This window comes from Dreissena polymorpha, unplaced genomic scaffold, assembly GCF_020536995.1.
Source record: "Dreissena polymorpha isolate Duluth1 unplaced genomic scaffold, UMN_Dpol_1.0 chrUn001, whole genome shotgun sequence".
Taxonomy (NCBI): Eukaryota; Metazoa; Mollusca; class Bivalvia; order Myida; family Dreissenidae; genus Dreissena; species Dreissena polymorpha.
In genome coordinates this window covers 378,119-397,020 of record NW_026273315.1, presented here as the reverse complement: position 1 = coordinate 397,020, position 18,902 = coordinate 378,119, and the positions used below count along the sequence as shown (strand labels likewise).

Below are 18,902 nucleotides of genomic sequence, written 5' to 3'. Positions count from 1 at the left end.
AAAAAAAAAAAAAAAAAAAATTAGGGGGGGGGATTCGGGGGGGGGGGGGGGGGGGGAGGGCACGGGGGATGGTTTGGGTGGAGTCTATTGTGGTATGTCAGGTAAGAGTAGTTTTGTCAAAGTATCAATCAAATCTAATCATAAATAAAGAAGTTATGGCAATTTTTCAAAGGTCAAGGTACAATTCAACTTGCCAGGTGCAGTAACCTCATGATAGCATGAAAGTATTTGAAGTTTGAAAGCAATAGCCTTGATACTTAAGAAGTAAAGTGGATCGAAACACAAAATTTAACCATATATTCAAAGTTACTAAGTCAAAAAGGGCCATAATTACGTAAAAATGACAACCAGAGTTATGCAACTTTTCCTTTTACTGTACCCTTATGATAGTTTGCAAATGTTCCAAGTATGAAAGCAATATCTATGATACTTTGGGGGTAAAGTGGACCAAAACACAAAACTTAACCAAATTTTCAATTTTCTAAGTATAAAAGGCCCATAATTCCGTCCAAATGCCAGTCAGAGTTACATAACTTTGCCTGCACAGTCCCCTTATGATACTTAATAAGTGTTGCAAGTATGAAAGCAATAGCTTTGATACTGTAGGAATAAAGTGGACCTAAACACAAAACTTAACCAAATTTTCAATTTTCTAAGTATAAAAAGGGCACATAATTCTGTCCAAATGCCAGTCAGAGTTACATTACTTTGCCTGCACAGTCCCCTTATGATAGTTAGTAAGTGTTGCAAGTATGAAAGCAATAGCTTTGATACTTACGGAATAAAATGGACCTAAACACAAAACTTAACCAAAATTTTCAATTTTCTAAGTATAAAAAGGGCACATAATTCTGTCAAACTACACGCCAGAGTTATCTAACTTTGCCTGCACAGTCCCCTCATGATAGTAAGTAAGTGTACCAAGTTTGAATGCAATAGCATTGATACTTTCTGAGAAAAGTGGACCTAAACACAAAACTTAACCAAAATTTTCAATTTTCTAAGTATGAAAAGGGCACATAATTCTGTCAAAATGCACGCCAGAGTTATCTAACTTTGCCTGTCCAGTCCTCTCATGATAGTAAGTAAGTGTACCAAGTTTAAATGCAATAGCATTGATACTTTCTGAGAAAAGTGGACCTAAACGCAAAACTTAACCAGACGCCGACGCCAACGCCGACGCCGACGCCAAGGTGATGACAATAGCTCATAATTTAAAAAAAAAAAATAGATGAGCTAAAAAACGAGCCCAGAGTCAAAATTCATAAATGTCTTTCTTAAAAATTCATTATTATCCTTTTAAACACATTTCAAATGACTGACCAAATGTATATAATAATATAATACTAAGACAATTTGAGCCGCATCATGCAAAAATGGGTCTTTTGCAATATGCCTCAAGTGTTGCTCCAGACCAGCCTCAGGATTTGCACAGTCAGGTCAGGAGCTACCATGTCCACTATACATTCAAGCAAGGATTCATGGTTTCATGAGCAGACAGGGTAGCAAACGTTCAGACTGTACATGAGCTATGCTAGTAACATATGGCATAACACCCATTTTTGCAGGACGCAGGTCATTTATATCAATTAAGAACAATTAAATAAGTTATGCTGCCCTATAATATTATGCAGTAGTTGTGTGCATGGTAAAGAACAAACAGTGACACATTATTAAACACTACAGTATACATTCTACTATGAACTTTTTATAATTCTGCATATCAGAAGAATTACCAACTGTATTTTAACAATAACCCCAAAACCTACATTTGAGATTTGTTTAAAGTTCCAATGATAAATTCATAAATTATCGATCGGAAAAATAACAATATCCAAAACAGTGGTAAATATTACTTCAAAAACATTTCCAACTTACATGTGAATACTAGTGTATAACCCTTTCAGTGCGGGAACCGAATTTGAAGGCCTTTGCAAACAGTTTGGATCCAGATGAGACGCCACAGAACGTGGCGTCTCATCAGGATCCAAACTCTTTGCTATTCTGATAATATTCTTTGAAAAAAATCGAAGAAAATGCTAATTTTAGAAATTCAGCAGACTACATTTTAGCAGACGACAAATTTCCCAGCATGCAAAGGGATAAACAGCAACACTGTATATAATTTATAACACTGGTATACAATAGCTCGCCAACATTCAGCTAATACTTATGAAAACCAAGCTTTAATGCATGTATGAAAATATTGTCCCAGACAAGCCTATGCCGTCAACAAGGCTAATCTGGGACAGCACTTTCCGCTTTAATGGAATTTTTCGTTTCAAGAAAGTATTTTCTTAACAGAAATCTAGTTTAGGTGGAAAGTATCATCCCTGATTAGCCTGTGTGGACTGCACAGGCTAATCTGGCAGGACACATTACACAAATACATTAAACCCCCTTGACACAGAGTACAGCCCATATGGTTTTAAAACTTGATCTTCATCAACTGATAAAAATAAAATAATGAATAAACGGACATTTGATGGCAAACAAATAGTGCAATAACAGAAAATATTGAATACAGAATGTTTCCAGCCACAAGAAAACAATCATTGCAGACAAGGTTGGATGCAAGTTCAAAGCACTCTAATTCATACAACAGCATCTGATACTAAATACATGCAAACTAAAACATGATGACAAAGCAATCATACTGGCTCAGATAAAAAAATCAACTGCAACTGCATGTAATTCAAAACACGAACATCCAGGTCATAATAGGGTCAATCTGTGAAAATTTGGACCATTTTACAATAACTCCATTTGTCAGTAAATGTTGCACCTAGCTTAGTTGTAGATCCCAGTAGGATAATATAATGGGGAATCCTTTTTCTGCTAATTTTATCATTGATCTCACATTGTTAATTCAAAATACTACACTTATGCAACAATGGAGGACACCAAAAGGTCAGATACTGTATTGTAGTTAAGTCGATGCTGGATTTTACTATGGAACTAATATCAAGACTGTGGACAATATTTCATTTTCAAAATTCAAAAACAAAATCATGGACAATATTGATAGGATATGATGCACTTTTAGCAAAAGCAACCTTTTAATTGTTACAGAAATGAATCCAAAACACATTTGTCTACAGTGACCCAAAGTCCAAACCTTTACAGATTTACAAAATGCACCTGCAAAATCTTTCTCAAGGCAAAATCTCAAACTAAAAATCTTGTTCAGTATGTTCAGAAATTTAACTGCAGCATTTCTCCGCAGTTCAATTCAACTTCCCAATTTTGTTTGAAAAAAGATTATTAGATGACAAGATTCTAGAAAACTTAAATACCAACGTTCATCTACGGACAATGTTTTTCTATTGTTCAATCAAACTTCATAACGTTAAGGTCACATCGGAGGTAAAAATCTATTCTCTGTATTGTCCTACAGCTGGAAAAGACAAGCAAAATTTTGACATAATTTGCTGTTAATTTGCTCAAGAAAAAATTTGCAAATAGCATTTTTTTAAATGAATAAGTGAACAGATATTTCAAGTTTTTTCTAGCCTGGATCGTAGCATCTTTGTTTCACAGACACACCGAGGGTACAACACTCGCACAGTTAATGCTGCAGATGTTTGCCATGAATGATGGTGAAGATAAGTTAATCTTGATGATGGCAGGTATACTACTGGATCACTCAACGCTCACAATGTGATGGCAGTTACTCCAGGGCTAAAAGCTCTATATCGAAGATCAAGGTTGTTTCAGGTGGTATAGTGAAAAATGTTAAGGACTTTTTCTTGAGAAAAGCTAGTTTCTTACTACTGGAATATTTTGGGAATTTAAATAAACAGTGCAATCCAAATATAGGTCTGCATGTAAGCTACATACCCACAACATTTTAGCACCATATCTCAATCTGAACTTTAGTAATTAAGTGAAATAGTTTTTGCAAATATTTTTACTGACAGGCCAATGGATAAAAGACTTTCAGAATAATAGAAAATGGGGGCATATAAAGTGAATTTACATGTTAAGGCAGTGTTTTAAATAACAATAAGACACCACTTTTCCAAGGTATTATTCCAATTAATGCTTTGAATTCTCTAAATTCATGCAACATGAATTTGCTTCTAAAATGATCATCTTTTGTTTCCTCACTACTTCAGTAAGCATAATAGTAAATCATTTCATTGACGTCAAACTGGCAAACTATGTGACCAACTGTGTTTACCTCAACTCCAGACATGAACTTCTTATGCTAAAAAGTTAAACATAACATACACTGCACTATATATCTAGAATTCTACAACAGCTACAAAAGGATATACTCCCGGGAATCCCCGTTTTCCATAGGCATAGTCGGGAGGGCAAGTCAGCTTCACACGCTGACCAATACTCATCTGAAACAGTCAAGCAACGTAATATATACCCTTTGTTCTTCTCTTCAGATGTTGAATTAATATTTTTCCCATATTTTCCTCGCAGTGCTAAAAACTCATAATAACATGTGTTTCACAAAGGAATTCTTTGTATAAGGCAAATTAGTAGAAAATATCACAAGACTGGTAAAGTTTTCCACCGTGCCGATATACCATATTCATTTTTTAATCCAAGATTGTTTCCCTAGACTTCATAATTTGAGAACACCAATATTTTTTCAAAACATATGAAAAGACCAGGATGTTGGCATAAGCATGAATTACTATTTTACTCGTAGCTATTTATCACGCACAATTTTTGACAAAGTGTCTACTTTTTAAGTTCAGTCCCATCAGTTACAGACATGTATTTTTACATGATCAATATACTTAAATAAATTTACATACTTCCGTGAAAACATACTAAGGATGAGAATGGTAACTGATATTATGAAAAGAGCAATATACATTTTTTTTACTTTTAAACAGTTAACGATGCAGATTAGCTTTACTTTAAAAAATTTAAAATCTATAACATGTGACGCCATTTGAAAAGCAAGATTATGTATTCAGTAATGTAAAGTAAAAAGTTGTGGGAGTTGAATGTGTCGCCTCAAGGGGGATAACTCAACTATGACAAGTGCAATTACTCACAAAACTGAATATGGTGCATTCTTTTATGCCCTCTTACACTTCCTGTAAGATCAACAACAATTCACACATACAACCCTCCATGTTGCCTTTCAAATGACACAATCACTACCAATACTTACTTTAGGTAAATAATCTTCCCAACCTGAAATACAATTAAATATATTCAAATAATAAAACATAGCTCTGAACATCAGGCAATATTGCATTTAGATTATTGTTTATTATTTGTTAATAAATTTAAAGATATCTTGCATTTGTCAAAAATTTAATTATTAAGGAAAAGATATACTAAATAAAAATATTCACTGGTTATGCACTTTAAACTACATGTAAAACACAACCTTTGGCTACACTGTGTACAAATTATGTTCAGTATATACCAGTACAAGAACACAAATACTAGATGTTCTGCAGAGAAATTAATGGATAGCATTTAACCATGAAATTAATAACAACATTGTGTTGCCTGTTGTTTACTTTAAATATCTCTCTGTTGAAAGAGAATTAATTTCACCATGCTCTTGTTTCCTGTAGCAAATTGAATAGATGTTTTGGCATTTAAAATAGCTGTTAGAATAAGCTTTGTTTTAGTTCAGTTACGTTTTAGGTCATATAGAGAAAGCAGCATAGACATGGAAATATTTTTTTAGAAACAATAGGAATAGTAGAAAAGAGATGTGTTAATGCTTTATATGAAAAGTAAAGTATATTGTGAAATATTTAAATAACTATAGTGTAATAAAAGTATAATATAGCTGAAAAGTGCAATAGTGTGTGTTTATTATTTTTTCCTGAGGCGGATTTAAATAGAACCCTATAGAACACTAGATACATGGTTTTCCAATGCAAAGATATGGCAGACAACAAACAAACCTTTAATAACTTGATTTTTTCCTAAAGCAAATTTGAAAGGTTGATTTCTCTCCCTTGAACAGTCAAACACTTTGCCGTCTGGCAAGGTACCTGAAATGAAACATCCACACTTTAAACAGATCAATCAACCAGTCGAAAAGAAAATATTAATCTGTCAGCTTTTCTGTTTGACCAAGGTTGCTTGTCCATGTGTTAAGGAACATTGGTTAGATTCTCCAGCCATTTTGGCAGTTATTTACCAATAGATTTATAAACCCATTACTAGTCAAGTCATTCTTTGATTGACCAATCAAATAAATCTGAAACAAGTTAACACTGAAAATAATTTGAGCTGATCACAGGAGTGCCAGATACAAGCTGCCACAACAAGTCCTAATAAGTAGCAAGTTGATGCCCCTGCTATTTGTGTGTGCTGTACCTTGACCATTACCCATGCAACATGGTTTTGAGTAAAACACGTTGTCTTGATAAAGTGATCATTTGTGCCAATTTATATTTAAATAACATAATTCATGACAAAGTCATGGGCTGGGAAGGATCATGAGTTCTTGAATACATTCAGCTTTTGTGGGTACATACATATAGCTGAAAAAATGTTCTTGATTAAGCCAAAAACATGTATAAACAAGAGCACCGCATAACGGGTGCCACGCTCGGCTGCGAAAGCTTGTCAGAATTTTTTTTGTTTTTTTTAGAGGTCACAGTGACCTTGACCTTTGACCTAGTGACCCAACAAGAGATGTGTTCGTCAGAAACACAATTCCCCACTACTGCAACACTTTGAAATAAAATTTATATTTATCATTTGGCAGGTATAGAAATCATCTCCCTTTAAAGCTTATTACTTCCCTTGGATTTTGTCCAATCCAACTAGGGGGGGGGGAGGGGAGGGGGTAAAAAATGACCAAGTCAGACATCACTGACAACCAAGGCCTGTGGTTTATCAAAGAAAGAGATCATATCCAGAGTTCATCATGTATCTATGGACATAAGTCCACAGGTATGTAATGAACACTACTATTAACAACAACTAAGTACATGAAAGAAATGATAATTATATCATGTAAAAAAAAACTTTGACAAATCAACCATTTGAGTCATAAATAATCAAAATAATAAACCTGTACAGTAACTGTGAAAAGAACTTCAATTCTTGGTAAGGAAATATATAATATGAGATTTATAATTATATAAATTACTTCCCTTGAAAATTATTGTCTCTAACAAATCTCTATTTTTAGTAGCAAATAATTAAAAGCCACTACCGTGACTGTAGATTCACCACTAAAAATGTGCAGCTCCATAAGATACACATGCATGCAAAATATATAAAGTGGTTATGTTCAATATTGAATAATGATCTCCCTTTAAAGCTTATTACTTCCCTTAAATGTGTACATTTTACCGTAGACCTTAAAGGATGCCCTTAACGTTGACCTTTTACCACAATGTGTTTGTCAGAAACACAATGCCGCCTTTTGCGCCGCTTTGATTTATTTAACAAAAATATATACGTGGGCAGGTCAGATAACTATGTCCATTTAAAGCTTATTACTTACCTTGACTTTGTTTTTTCGACCCTAAACCTTGAAGGATGATGTTCACCTTGAAATTTTACCACTCAAAATGTGCAGCTCCATGAGATACACATGCATGCCAAATATCAAGCTGCTATCTTCAATATTTAAAAAGTTATGGCCAATGTTAAGGTTTTAGCACGACGCCTACGGCGGACAGCGGACGTTGGACGACGAGCTGGCTATGACAATAGCTCGGGTTTTCTCTATAAAAAATTGTGTTCAATCAACCTAATAAATCATAACAAATACAAAACCTAAGTTACCATCAACATCATTCTAACAGAGATTCCAAAGACAGTTGATGTATCACCATAGGTCGATTAAGCAAGCCATCTATCTTATGGAGGATTCCGAAGATTGTCCATGTTTAATTTTTGCATATTTTTAAACTCAGAATACTTGGCGTTGTCCATTGCAAATACTTACACATTTCCATGAACCGTTAACGCATTTTAAACTTGGATTATCCATAATATCCTTATTCTGCAAGCACACCTTATGACGTAAGTTGCTTTAATTTGCACTGTGTGCCCAATCTTAAAATTGACGTCATTATATAAAATTAAACATCACTCTGGAAAAGCAGAGCTCAATTCATGTGCGTAGTGTTGTCCACTATGAAAACACTTTCCGCTTTGATAGAATTTTTCATTAAAAGGAAGTCTCTTCTAGATGAAAATCAAGTCCAGGCAGAAAAAGATGTCTAGGATGAGTCTTGGCTTACCTGTGTAATGTACAACCACAGTCTGTCCACCCTTTGGAAATGTTTGGCCTGAAATATAGAAATATATATTTATTTTAAACTTCAGAAATATATTTTCTCATAGCACCATTATGATGAGAAATGGAGAATGAGTAACTTATTTAACAAAGCAGGTTTGAGAATTTAAAAATGCGTTAACGCAACACAAGTACCGGTAAGTGAACATCATGCATTATGAAACCAAAAACATGATAACCATAAAGCCACCCATTTACAAAGAAAATCAGGATGTCAGTCCAACAAATATAACAACAAAACAAAAAAGCCAACACTGTTAAACAATGGATTTAACAAACCATACACTAATTCTAAAATGATCAATGATTTAATAGACTCCATGAAACATCTGAAGGACCTGTCACACATTGTCTGATAAGGTACCAATATTAAAAACAAATCTGTCAGACATGAATGCTTTTTAACAGTAAACATTACAAATTTCTTATAAAAAAATGTGTCTGACAGCATTAAAATGTTTGTACGATATTTACTAAAATATGATTGAGATTGCTGAGCCACAGGTTATTAAACAACATGTTATGAAAACTATTATAGTCTTTGAATAGTGATTGCTTTACATATTGTGATTAAAACAAATGCCAGTTAAACAACATTTACTTACATGTATTGCTACAGTATGGTACAGGTAGTGATGTTTCACCTTTTTTATTGACAATGATAAGAGGATGCTATTATAAACATTGAGTTTAGATTGAAAATGCATTTATTTGAACAATTGTTGCTGTCCCATTTAACATGTTAACCATATAATTATTATAATTGAATTCTTCATCTATTGCTGAATTCCAGATGTCTTCACACTTATCAGAGGGGGTTATCATGTGGTGATGATGGAGACATCCATGTACCTAGAAAGGTATTTTTTCACCGTGTTATTCCACGTTATTCCTTTCGTCTAATTTTAAAATCATGCTCACTTTCAAGCCATATCAGTAAAAAAAGTGATAAGCTTTTATTTTGTATCAATATTCTTTTTATATCTCAACTTTACTCGCCACTATTTTTTTACATGAGCTGTAGTTTTTTGATCCCACAAAGAAATTTCTCCTGTATGGGCATAGAACGACAACGTCTCCACTAGTTTCTACTCCTACCACTCCAGAGACTGATATCACTACTCATATGGTTATGTTACGCTTTTTGTATGCTCAAAATCTTCCTATCTGAATTAGCCCAAAAATAACAAGAGATGTGTTTGTCAGAAACACAATGACCCCCACTGTGCCACTTTGCTTTTTTGTGTTTTTTTACCTTTGACCTATAAGGATTACCTTGACCTTTCACCACTCAAAATGTGCAGCTCCATGAGATACACATGCATGCCAAATATCACGTTGCTATCTTCAATATTACAAAAGTAATGACCAATATTAAAGTTTTCTGAGGGACGCACAGACTGACAGACAGACAGACGGACTGATGGACAGTTCAACTGCTATATGCCACACTACCGGGAGCATAAAAAGAAGTAACTATTAGCATTAAGTCTCATTTGCAAGTGTTGTGTTATAAGTGAAAATCACAAAAGAAAATAACAATTGTGTTTGAATAAACAGTTTAATTTTATGCTAGACTAGTTGATAAATAAAGTAATGACATGCAAAAGTGAAGTGATTGGTTTCTAAGGCACTTCAAACAGGTGTGAATTTAGTCTAACTCATAATAGACAAGATTAAAATAACTGCCCATCAAACATCGGAATCAGATTTTATATCCCACATGGTGAGGACACGCTTTAGGTAAGCATGATATTCCATGTATTTCTTTACTGAAAGTTGAAAGTCTGCTAATTGTTTTGGATGACAGCTGTCAAGCCACATCAGCCCCATCAGCCGACTCTAGACCTTAACCAGACAGTTGTGCATCAACCTTGGTGAAGTGAGTTCCACAATAATAAGAGAACTGGCCACATGAATTCCTCCACTACTCACTGAAAGAAGAAAATACCATGAAGCAGGCCAGCTTCTTAACAGGATCACATAATGAAAAGTGAAAAGTGAGTTGGAAGACTGGAAAGATACCCCAGCTCCCTCGGGAAACATCACCATCTTTAGTACAGTCCCCTTCACCACAACATGAGCACAGTTCTACAAGCATGAAAGCCCTTCAAAAATCACTTCCAAAATTATAAAGATGCAAGGATAAGAGCCTACACATATGGATCAACAACAGAAGCTGTCAAGAAAGAGGGAGCTGGAGCATATGCACTACCCAGAAGGACAGTGGTAGGCAATGGCAACACCAACAGGCCTTCACTGCACAATCTACGGAGCCGAAATAAAAGCCTTGATTTATGCTGCATACACAATAAGCATTAAAATAGACCAAGACTCCAGAGTTTTTCTAACAGATGCTTTGTCAAACCTCGAAGCAGAAACAGCCACCTATCTGCATTGCCTCAGATCATCACTACAAACCATTAAGTGCTTCAGAATTGTACCCCATTGGATCACCTATCACTGCAAACTTAACAGCTACCAGAACCTTTCCAATCTAGACCTGGTGATCATCGTTCGGATGCAAACAGGGTACAATACGTAAATGCACCTTGTGCAATTTCATTGTGCGGATGTTGAGAATGTGCCAATGTTGATAAGCGGATGAAATATTTTTCAGGCATGCAGAGACCACACCCTTAAATAAGATGTATGGCCCGAGCCTGTGACCCCGCATGGAGGCTAAACTGAAGACCCCCTTCGGGCTACTAGTGAAACAATTATGAGAGATTATGCAGTGAAATTGACATGTCACTGCTGTTAATCTTTTATACAAAAAGCAAAGATAGCAACAAAAGCAGTGATTAAGAAGCCTCTTTATTATATGAATCGTGTTTTTGTATAAAATACTTGGATTTCAACTGTGCCATAGTCTATGGTTTGACATTCAGTCCGTGAATCATGCATTAGCAGCAATTATAATTTTGCACAGTCTGCAAATTGTAATGGTAATTGGTATATGAGTCAACACAAAACATTGACAATTAAATCAAATACTAACTCTCATAATCTTGTTATTGCATTATACAGTCAAACAATAGATTTACCATCGCCTTTCTTGATTTCTTCAAATATACAACCCATATTAGCAGGGAAATCGGAAGAATCTTCAATGTATTTCTGAAGATCTGTATATTTTTTAGGGTCCATACAATAACCGAAAAGCACCGAAAAGCACCGAAAAGCACTCAATTTCTCTCAATATATATGCAATATATCGTTTTTAGTGTATGTTAACGAGTTTAATTAGTAATAAATGGTTATATGATTGTATGTTTATACTACATTGTGCCCAAAATGGTAAATATCGGCAATTACCGACCGAAAAGCACTTCATGTGGAAACCGAAAAGCACTCAATTTCTCGCTATATATATGAATATTTGCGTTTCTATTGTGTGTAAACGGATTAAATTAGTTATAAATGGTTATATTTCATGCATATTTATACTACCTTGGGTTTATTATGAGGTATTAAGCCCCAAAATTGGATAAATATCGGCAATATACCGACCGAAAAGCACTTCAAGTGAAGACCGAAAAGCACTCAATTTCTCGCTATATATATGAATATTTGCGTTTCTATTGTGTGTAAACGGTTTAAATTAGTTATAAATGGTTATATTTCATGCATATTTATACTACCTTGTGTTTATTATGAGGTATTAAGCCCCAAAATTGGATAAATATCGGCAATATACCGACCGAAAAGCACTTCATGTGAAGACCGAAAAGCACTCAATTTCTCGCTATATATATGAATATTTGCGTTTCTATTGTGTGTAAACGGTTTAAATTAGTTATAAATGGTTATATTTCATGCATATTTATACTACCTTGTGTTTATTATGAGGTATTAATGCCCGAAATTGGATAAATATCGGCAATATACCGACCGAAAAGCACTTCATGTGAAGACCGAAAAGCACTCAATTTCTCGCTATATATATGAATATTTGCGTTTCTATTGGGTGTAAACGGATTGAATTAGTTATAAATGGTTATATGTCATGCATATTTATACTACCTTGGGTTTATAACGAGGTATAAATGCCCGAAATTTTATAAATATCGGCAATATACCGACCGAAAAGCACTTCATGTGAAGACCGAATAGCACTCAATTTCTCGCTATATATATATAATATTTGCGTTCCTATTGTGTGTAAACGGTTTAAATTAGTTATAAATGGTTATATTGCATGCATATTTATACTACCTTGTATTTATTATGAGGTATTAATGCCCAAAATTGGTTAAATATCGGCAATATACCGACCGAAAAGCACTCCCGCGACAGCAGAGAATCACCGAAAAGCACTCAAGTTCTCTATATATACATGCAAGTTAACTATAAGGGCCGATTTTAATGGATTGAAAAGATGTACATATTTATTTAGTCAATAATGACTTCATTAAATAAAAGTTTAAATATAAAGCTCATTACTATTTTTGGTGGCCACCGAAAAGCACTCCCGCGACAGCACAGAATCACCGAAAAGCACTCAATTTCTCTATATATAAACGAAATTAAGCTATAAGTGCCGTTTATAATGGATTGAAAAGATGTACATATTTATTTAGTCAATAATGACTTCGTTAAATATTGATTTAAGTTTAAAGATAAAGCACAAGCACTCAATTTCTCTCTATATTTAATATAATCAATGATGACTTCGTTAAATATTGATTTAAGTTTGAAAATAAAGCACTATATATATATGAGGCGCGTTCTGAGAAAAGTGGGCTTAATGCATGTGCTTAAAGTGTCGTCACTGATTAGCCTGTGCAGTCCGCACTGCTAATCAGGGACGACACTTTTCGCCCAAACGTGATTTTCGGTGAGGAGTGACTTCCTTGAAACTAAAAATACCATAAAAGCGGAAAGTGTCGTCCCTGATTAGCCTGTGCGGACTGCGTAGGCTAATCTGGGATGACATTTTACGAACATTCATTAAGCCCCTTTTTCTTCCCAGAACACGACTCATATATACATGAGGTAGTTTGCCAACATAATGAATATGTTGCCCAGCTCTTGCCACGTGGAGGCCACCTCTTGTAAGAGCCAAATTTTGAAAAAAAAGGCCGAAATATTCCCGAAAATTTATGCAAGAAATAAAAAAAAACGGAAATAGTCCCATTTGTATAAACAAGAAATTAAATATTTGCAGCTGTTTGTAATGAAATAAAACTGCACAGCTTAAGATAAGCTTGTCTGTCAATGATTATGTTACCCTCAAGTTCAAATCAGATTATGATTATAGAAAGTAATGATATGTAAAAAAAAATCCAGGACATACACCGGCATATGGGACGCAATGTGTATATAAATATATGGTACATACTAACTAATAAGTGGTACATAATATAAAAAAACATAGAATAAAAATGGAAAAACTATACATACAACTATGTTACATATACATATGCAAAGAAGGTAGTAAAGTTCGAATAAAAGATAGATTAAACAAAATAAACAAAGATACAACTATGTTACATAGACATATGCAAAGAAGGTACAAAAGTTATAAAATTCAAGATCATGATTATAATAACAAATGTGAACAATGATAAAAAACCAGGTATGATTATCATTAAGATTTGTAAAGAAATCTATACGACGGGGCATTTAAATCGTGTTTCATTTATTTTCAGATATAAATATCAACGGAATGCACAGGTAAACTATCAGTGAGTTTTAATTACAACACAACTGATCGAAGGTGTTAATACTGTTATCTTATCAGCGGGGTGTTAATTAAATAGCATCCGATTGAAGGTGCGATAGTCTTAATACACGCAGCGCGCAATCTGATTACCCGCTGCGCACACGCGTCAATATGATAGAAATGGGGTTTAATTTCCCACTAAACAATGTTACAGTTTTGTCTGCCTCAGAAGCCGTTGCTTGGTCATTTGTCAGTTCATCATTCTGATTTGCATCACTGCTCTCAGATAATGAGTTTTCAAAAGACCTTTCAACAGTTTCCGAGTGGTCATAATCGGAGTCGTCACCATCAATTACCACAAAAGTTGCATTAGCAGGAATTGAACATGTTTCTACCTTTGTAACTTTAATATCATCACTGAGTGGCGAAACATCATTTACTAAAATTTTGTTTGCAGGAATCAATGGCACAAAATGGTTAGGTTCTAGTCTGATTATCTCCGAGCGAGACATTTGAGACCACATTATTGTTATATCAGGTGACATGTCTTTACATCCCCTACCCACAACACGCCGTGTTAAGACTTCGAACGTATAGTCCGAGAATGGCTGAGGCGGATAGTACGACTTAATGCATTTTTTGATTACTGCGCTTACCACAAAGATTAGCTCGACGACTGACCAAGTGTATAGACCTATAACATCATGCAACAAATTTGAATATTCCGCCTTAAGTATTCTGTCATCGGCGAGGAACTGATCAGATTTGTAGTAACTTTCGTTTTCAATAAGTTCAAGAGCAGATAACAATCTCAACAAAATATGTTGCTCTTCACTACCATTCAAACATTTTGAAATAGATCTAAACAGACAGTTGCCGTCACCGATTGTTTTTATAGGTGTGTAATGCCCTATCATTGCAGGATGAAATTTGTGCAGAATATTGATCGCCATCTTGTCCGCGTCTGAAGACGGGAACGTAACATCAGTCTGCTGTAATCCCACATTATACGCATCTAATAGTTTCCTTTCGGACTTAGCAGCATTTATCAATGCATTTTTCTTTTTTGACTGTAATGCGGCCCGAAGTCTGTAAAAAGAGGGTGTCCCGAAGAGTTGACTAAATTTCTACAGCTAACATTTAATCAAGCGCGTAAACTTCTCAAAAATCGATATTTCCCTATTTCCGTTCACATTTTAAAAATGTATGTATTAATGGCTTACTAACGCTCGATTGGTCATTGTCGGCTCGGGTACTACCTACATGTACCCGGTCGATATTAGACTGTACCCCAGTTGTATTTCCCGCCCACAATCCGATGTCGTAAAACGCGCTAACGATTATCTTAAACAAACTTCTGTTAAGAAAAACTGCATCAACATGAGTATGAGTTACTTAAGAGTACCCGGGGTACATGTAAGTTTTACCCGAGCCGACAATGACCAATCGAGCGTTACTAACAGTAAAATACCCAACAGCGGTATAATGTTATAGATTTATTTTTGCATTAACATTAATTCAAAACATTTTTAGTTCAAAATGTTATTCACGTTAAATAAATACATCAGTTCTTCTGTTCATTTGCATCAAATTAAAGGTTAAAGTCCGATTGTTTTTAAAAAACTGCTCTTTTATGAATATATCAAGCATGTACACTTAACAATAATGATGTTTTAAAATTTTGTGAAGTGCGCGGGCCATTGAACGTTGAGATAAGCAATGTTGCGAATTAAATTACACATAATTAAAAACTTATTTATTGTAGGATACCGATTACACGGAGCTTGATTACGCTGCGAACTAGAACTCTGCCGCAATGTATCTCCAATGAAAGATGTAACATTAATTCAAGCACTTATACTTACCAAAAAAAAGATTTTTCTTTATTTCCGTTATCAGTTTAAAAATGATGGTATTAAGGTGTTACTAAACAGTAAAATACCCAACAGCGATCGGGATTAATGCACTTGGCCGCTAGACGAAAAATTTTATACAACTATTCTGGGAAAATTTCACTTTCAATAAATACATCAGTTATTTTTATCAACCAAATTCCTGTTGTGTGCTACTGTTTCTTATCAGAATTATATATTTTACAATACACCATCAGACCCGAATGAATACACCATTTATTCCAAGCAGGTAAATAACAATTACTATAATAAAACAGTGGAAGTCTACACGGTGTATTAGCAACCTGCTGTGGTGATCTTATCAGTTCAATACACAGGAACATGGCTACTGTACTGGAATTGGAATTACAGCCAAAATAACTGTTTTCATTTCAGTCTACACTGTGTATTAGCAACCTGCTGTGGTGATCTTATCATCTCAATACACAGGAACATGGCTACTGTATTGGAAATATCGGATTTACAGCCAAAATAACTTTCATTTATTGCTGAAGTGGTGTGCACTAACAATTGATCCACCTCACCGTTGCACTTTTTTTATTACATTAATTAATTTACTGAGTCGGCGCTGCGCTAATAAAGTGTGATGGTGGAAATTAAGAAATAAGATATATTTTCGCATGAAAACTTAATACACATGATACATGGATAAAATATATATAAGACACATTTGAATTTTTCATTTCTCCAAAAATTAGCACGTAGTCACATATATATAAGATAGATTAAATACCAGAAAACAATATAAGTAAGACACATTTGCATCTTTCATATCTTAAAAAAACAACATGTGAATTTAAAGAAATACATTTATTACTGGCACTAGCTATTCTAAAAGTCGGCCGTCAACATAAGTTCAAAGAAGGAACCACAATTAAATACGATCCATTTTCGAATGGTACTGATTGTATAGCAAGTAGTCACATATTAATTCTAGCTTGCATTAGTTAAAATAATTTTGTTAATTTTGTTAATTAAGGTCAAATTAATCTGTTCTTTAGAGATTAAAAGGGTTTAAAGACGGCGCTAATAAAGTGTGATTGTGCCCGTGCCTGAAATATACGTGACACGTTGACACGTTGTTTTTTCTGCACTCATTTGGGGAGCTATTGAATTTCAAGTGTACATGTTGATTTTTTTGTATCTTCAATTAAAATCGCTATTATTAATACAGAGCACATTAACTAAAAGTCATGCTGCAATTTCTATTCAAGAGTTTCACGTCAATTAGAAATACTTAAAACATATACATCAATTTACGTATAAGATGATAAACACCATGAAATGCTTTTCGGTTGGTACATGAATTAAAGGCACCGATCATAACGCAACTTCTCATCATTATCTGGAATATAATTAATTGAAGGTGCGAAAATCTATTTCCAAACTGCTTTGTGCTGATTAAAGAAGCGTACCGGCCGTTCGTTCACAAGTTGTTAATGATGACTTCAGACATTAAAATTAAGTTTCAATATGAACAGACTTTGACTAAATAAATATGTACATCTTTTCAATCCATTAAAATCGGCCCTTATAGTTAACTTGCATGTATATATAGAGAACTTGAGTGCTTTTCGGTGATTCTCTGCTGTCGCGGGAGTGCTTTTCGGTCGGTATATTGCCGATATTTAACCAATTTTGGGCATTAATACCTCATAATAAACACAAGGTAGTATAAAAATGCATGCACTATACCATTTATAACTAATTTAAACCGTTTACACATAATAGGAACGCAAATATTATATATATATAGCGAGAAATTGAGTGCTTTTCGGTCTTCACATGAAGTGCTTTTCGGTCGGTATATTGCCGATATTTATCCAATTTCGGGCATTAATACCTCGTTATAAACACAAGGTAGTATAAATATGCATGAAATATAACCATTTATAACTAATTCAATCCGTTTACACCCAATAGAAACGCAAATATTCACATATATAGCGAGAAATTGAGTGCTTTTCGGTCTTCACATGAAGTGCTTTTCGGTCGGTATATTGCCGATATTTATCCAATTTCGGGCATTAATACCTCGTTATAAACACAAGGTAGTATAAATATGCATGCAATATACCATTTATAACTAATTTAAACCGTTTACACATAATAGGAACGCAAATATTATATATATATAGCGAGAAATTGAGTGCTTTTCGGTCTTCACATGAAGTGCTTTTCGGTCGGTATATTGCCGATATTTATCCAATTTCGGGCATTAATACCTCGTTATAAAACCAAGGTAGTATAAATGTGCATGAAATATAACCATTTATAACTAATTCAATCCGTTTACACCCAATAGAAACGCAACTATTCATATATATAGCGAGAAATTGAGTGCTTTTCGGTCTTCACATGAAGTGCTTTTCGGTCGGTATATTGCCGATATTTATCCAATTTTGGGGCTTAATACCTCATAATAAACCCAAGGTAGTATAAATATGCATGAAATATAACCATTTATAACTAATTCAATCCGTTTACACCCAATAGAAACGCAATTATTCACATATATAGCGAGAAATTGAGTGCTTTTCGGTCTTCACATGAAGTGCTTTTCGGTCGGTATATTGCCGATATTTAACCAATTTTGGGCATTAATACCTCATAATAAACACAAGGTAGTATAAAAATGCATGCAATATACCATTTATAACTAATTTAAACCGTTTACACATAATAGGAACGCAAATATTATATATATATAGCGAGAAATTGAGTGCTTTTCGGTCTTCACATGAAGTGCTTTTCGGTCGGTATATTGCCGATATTTATCCAATTTCGGGCATTAATACCTCGTTATAAACACAAGGTAGTATAAATATGCATGAAATATAACCATTTATAACTAATTCAATCCGTTTACACCCAATAGAAACGCAAATATTCACATATATAGCGAGAAATTGAGTGCTTTTCGGTCTTCACATGAAGTGCTTTTCGGTCGGTATATTGCCGATATTTATCCAATTTCGGGCATTAATACCTCGTTATAAACACAAGGTAGTATAAATATGCATGCAATATACCATTTATAACTAATTTAAACCGTTTACACATA

General features: G+C 34.3%; 2 protein-coding genes across 2 annotated transcripts in view; one reads left to right on the top strand and one right to left on the bottom strand.

Moving 5' to 3' along the window:
* Positions 1–18,902, top strand: part of LOC127863133 (phosphatidylinositol-glycan biosynthesis class W protein-like) — a 251,496-nt gene that overhangs the window by 217,561 nt on the left and 15,033 nt on the right. The window lies entirely within an intron of this gene.
* On the bottom strand, positions 59–11,411 carry LOC127863136 (peptidyl-prolyl cis-trans isomerase FKBP1A-like). The gene is made up of 6 exons (XM_052402517.1): positions 11,305–11,411; positions 8,202–8,249; positions 5,898–5,987; positions 5,144–5,166; positions 4,279–4,352; positions 59–3,725 (listed from the first exon to the last, which is right to left on the bottom strand). The coding sequence occupies exons 1-6, from the start codon at positions 11,405–11,407 to the stop codon at positions 3,671–3,673; spliced, it is 393 nt and encodes a 130-aa protein (XP_052258477.1). The 5' UTR covers positions 11,408–11,411; the 3' UTR covers positions 59–3,670.

Bases quoted from the DNA above. Each gene is read 5' to 3' on its own strand.
- LOC127863136 (XM_052402517.1), bottom strand. From the start codon at position 11,407: ATGGACCCTAAAAAATATACAGATCTTCAGAAATACATTGAAGATTCT. The intron at 8,250-11,304 runs GTAAATCTATTG...TCTATATTTCAG, and splicing joins AGAAATCAAGAAAGGCGATG to GCCAAACATTTCCAAAGGGT. The intron at 4,353-5,143 runs GTAAGTATTGGT...TGACTGTTTCAG, and splicing joins GGGAAGATTATTTACCTAAA to ATGAGTATTGGTCAGCGTGT.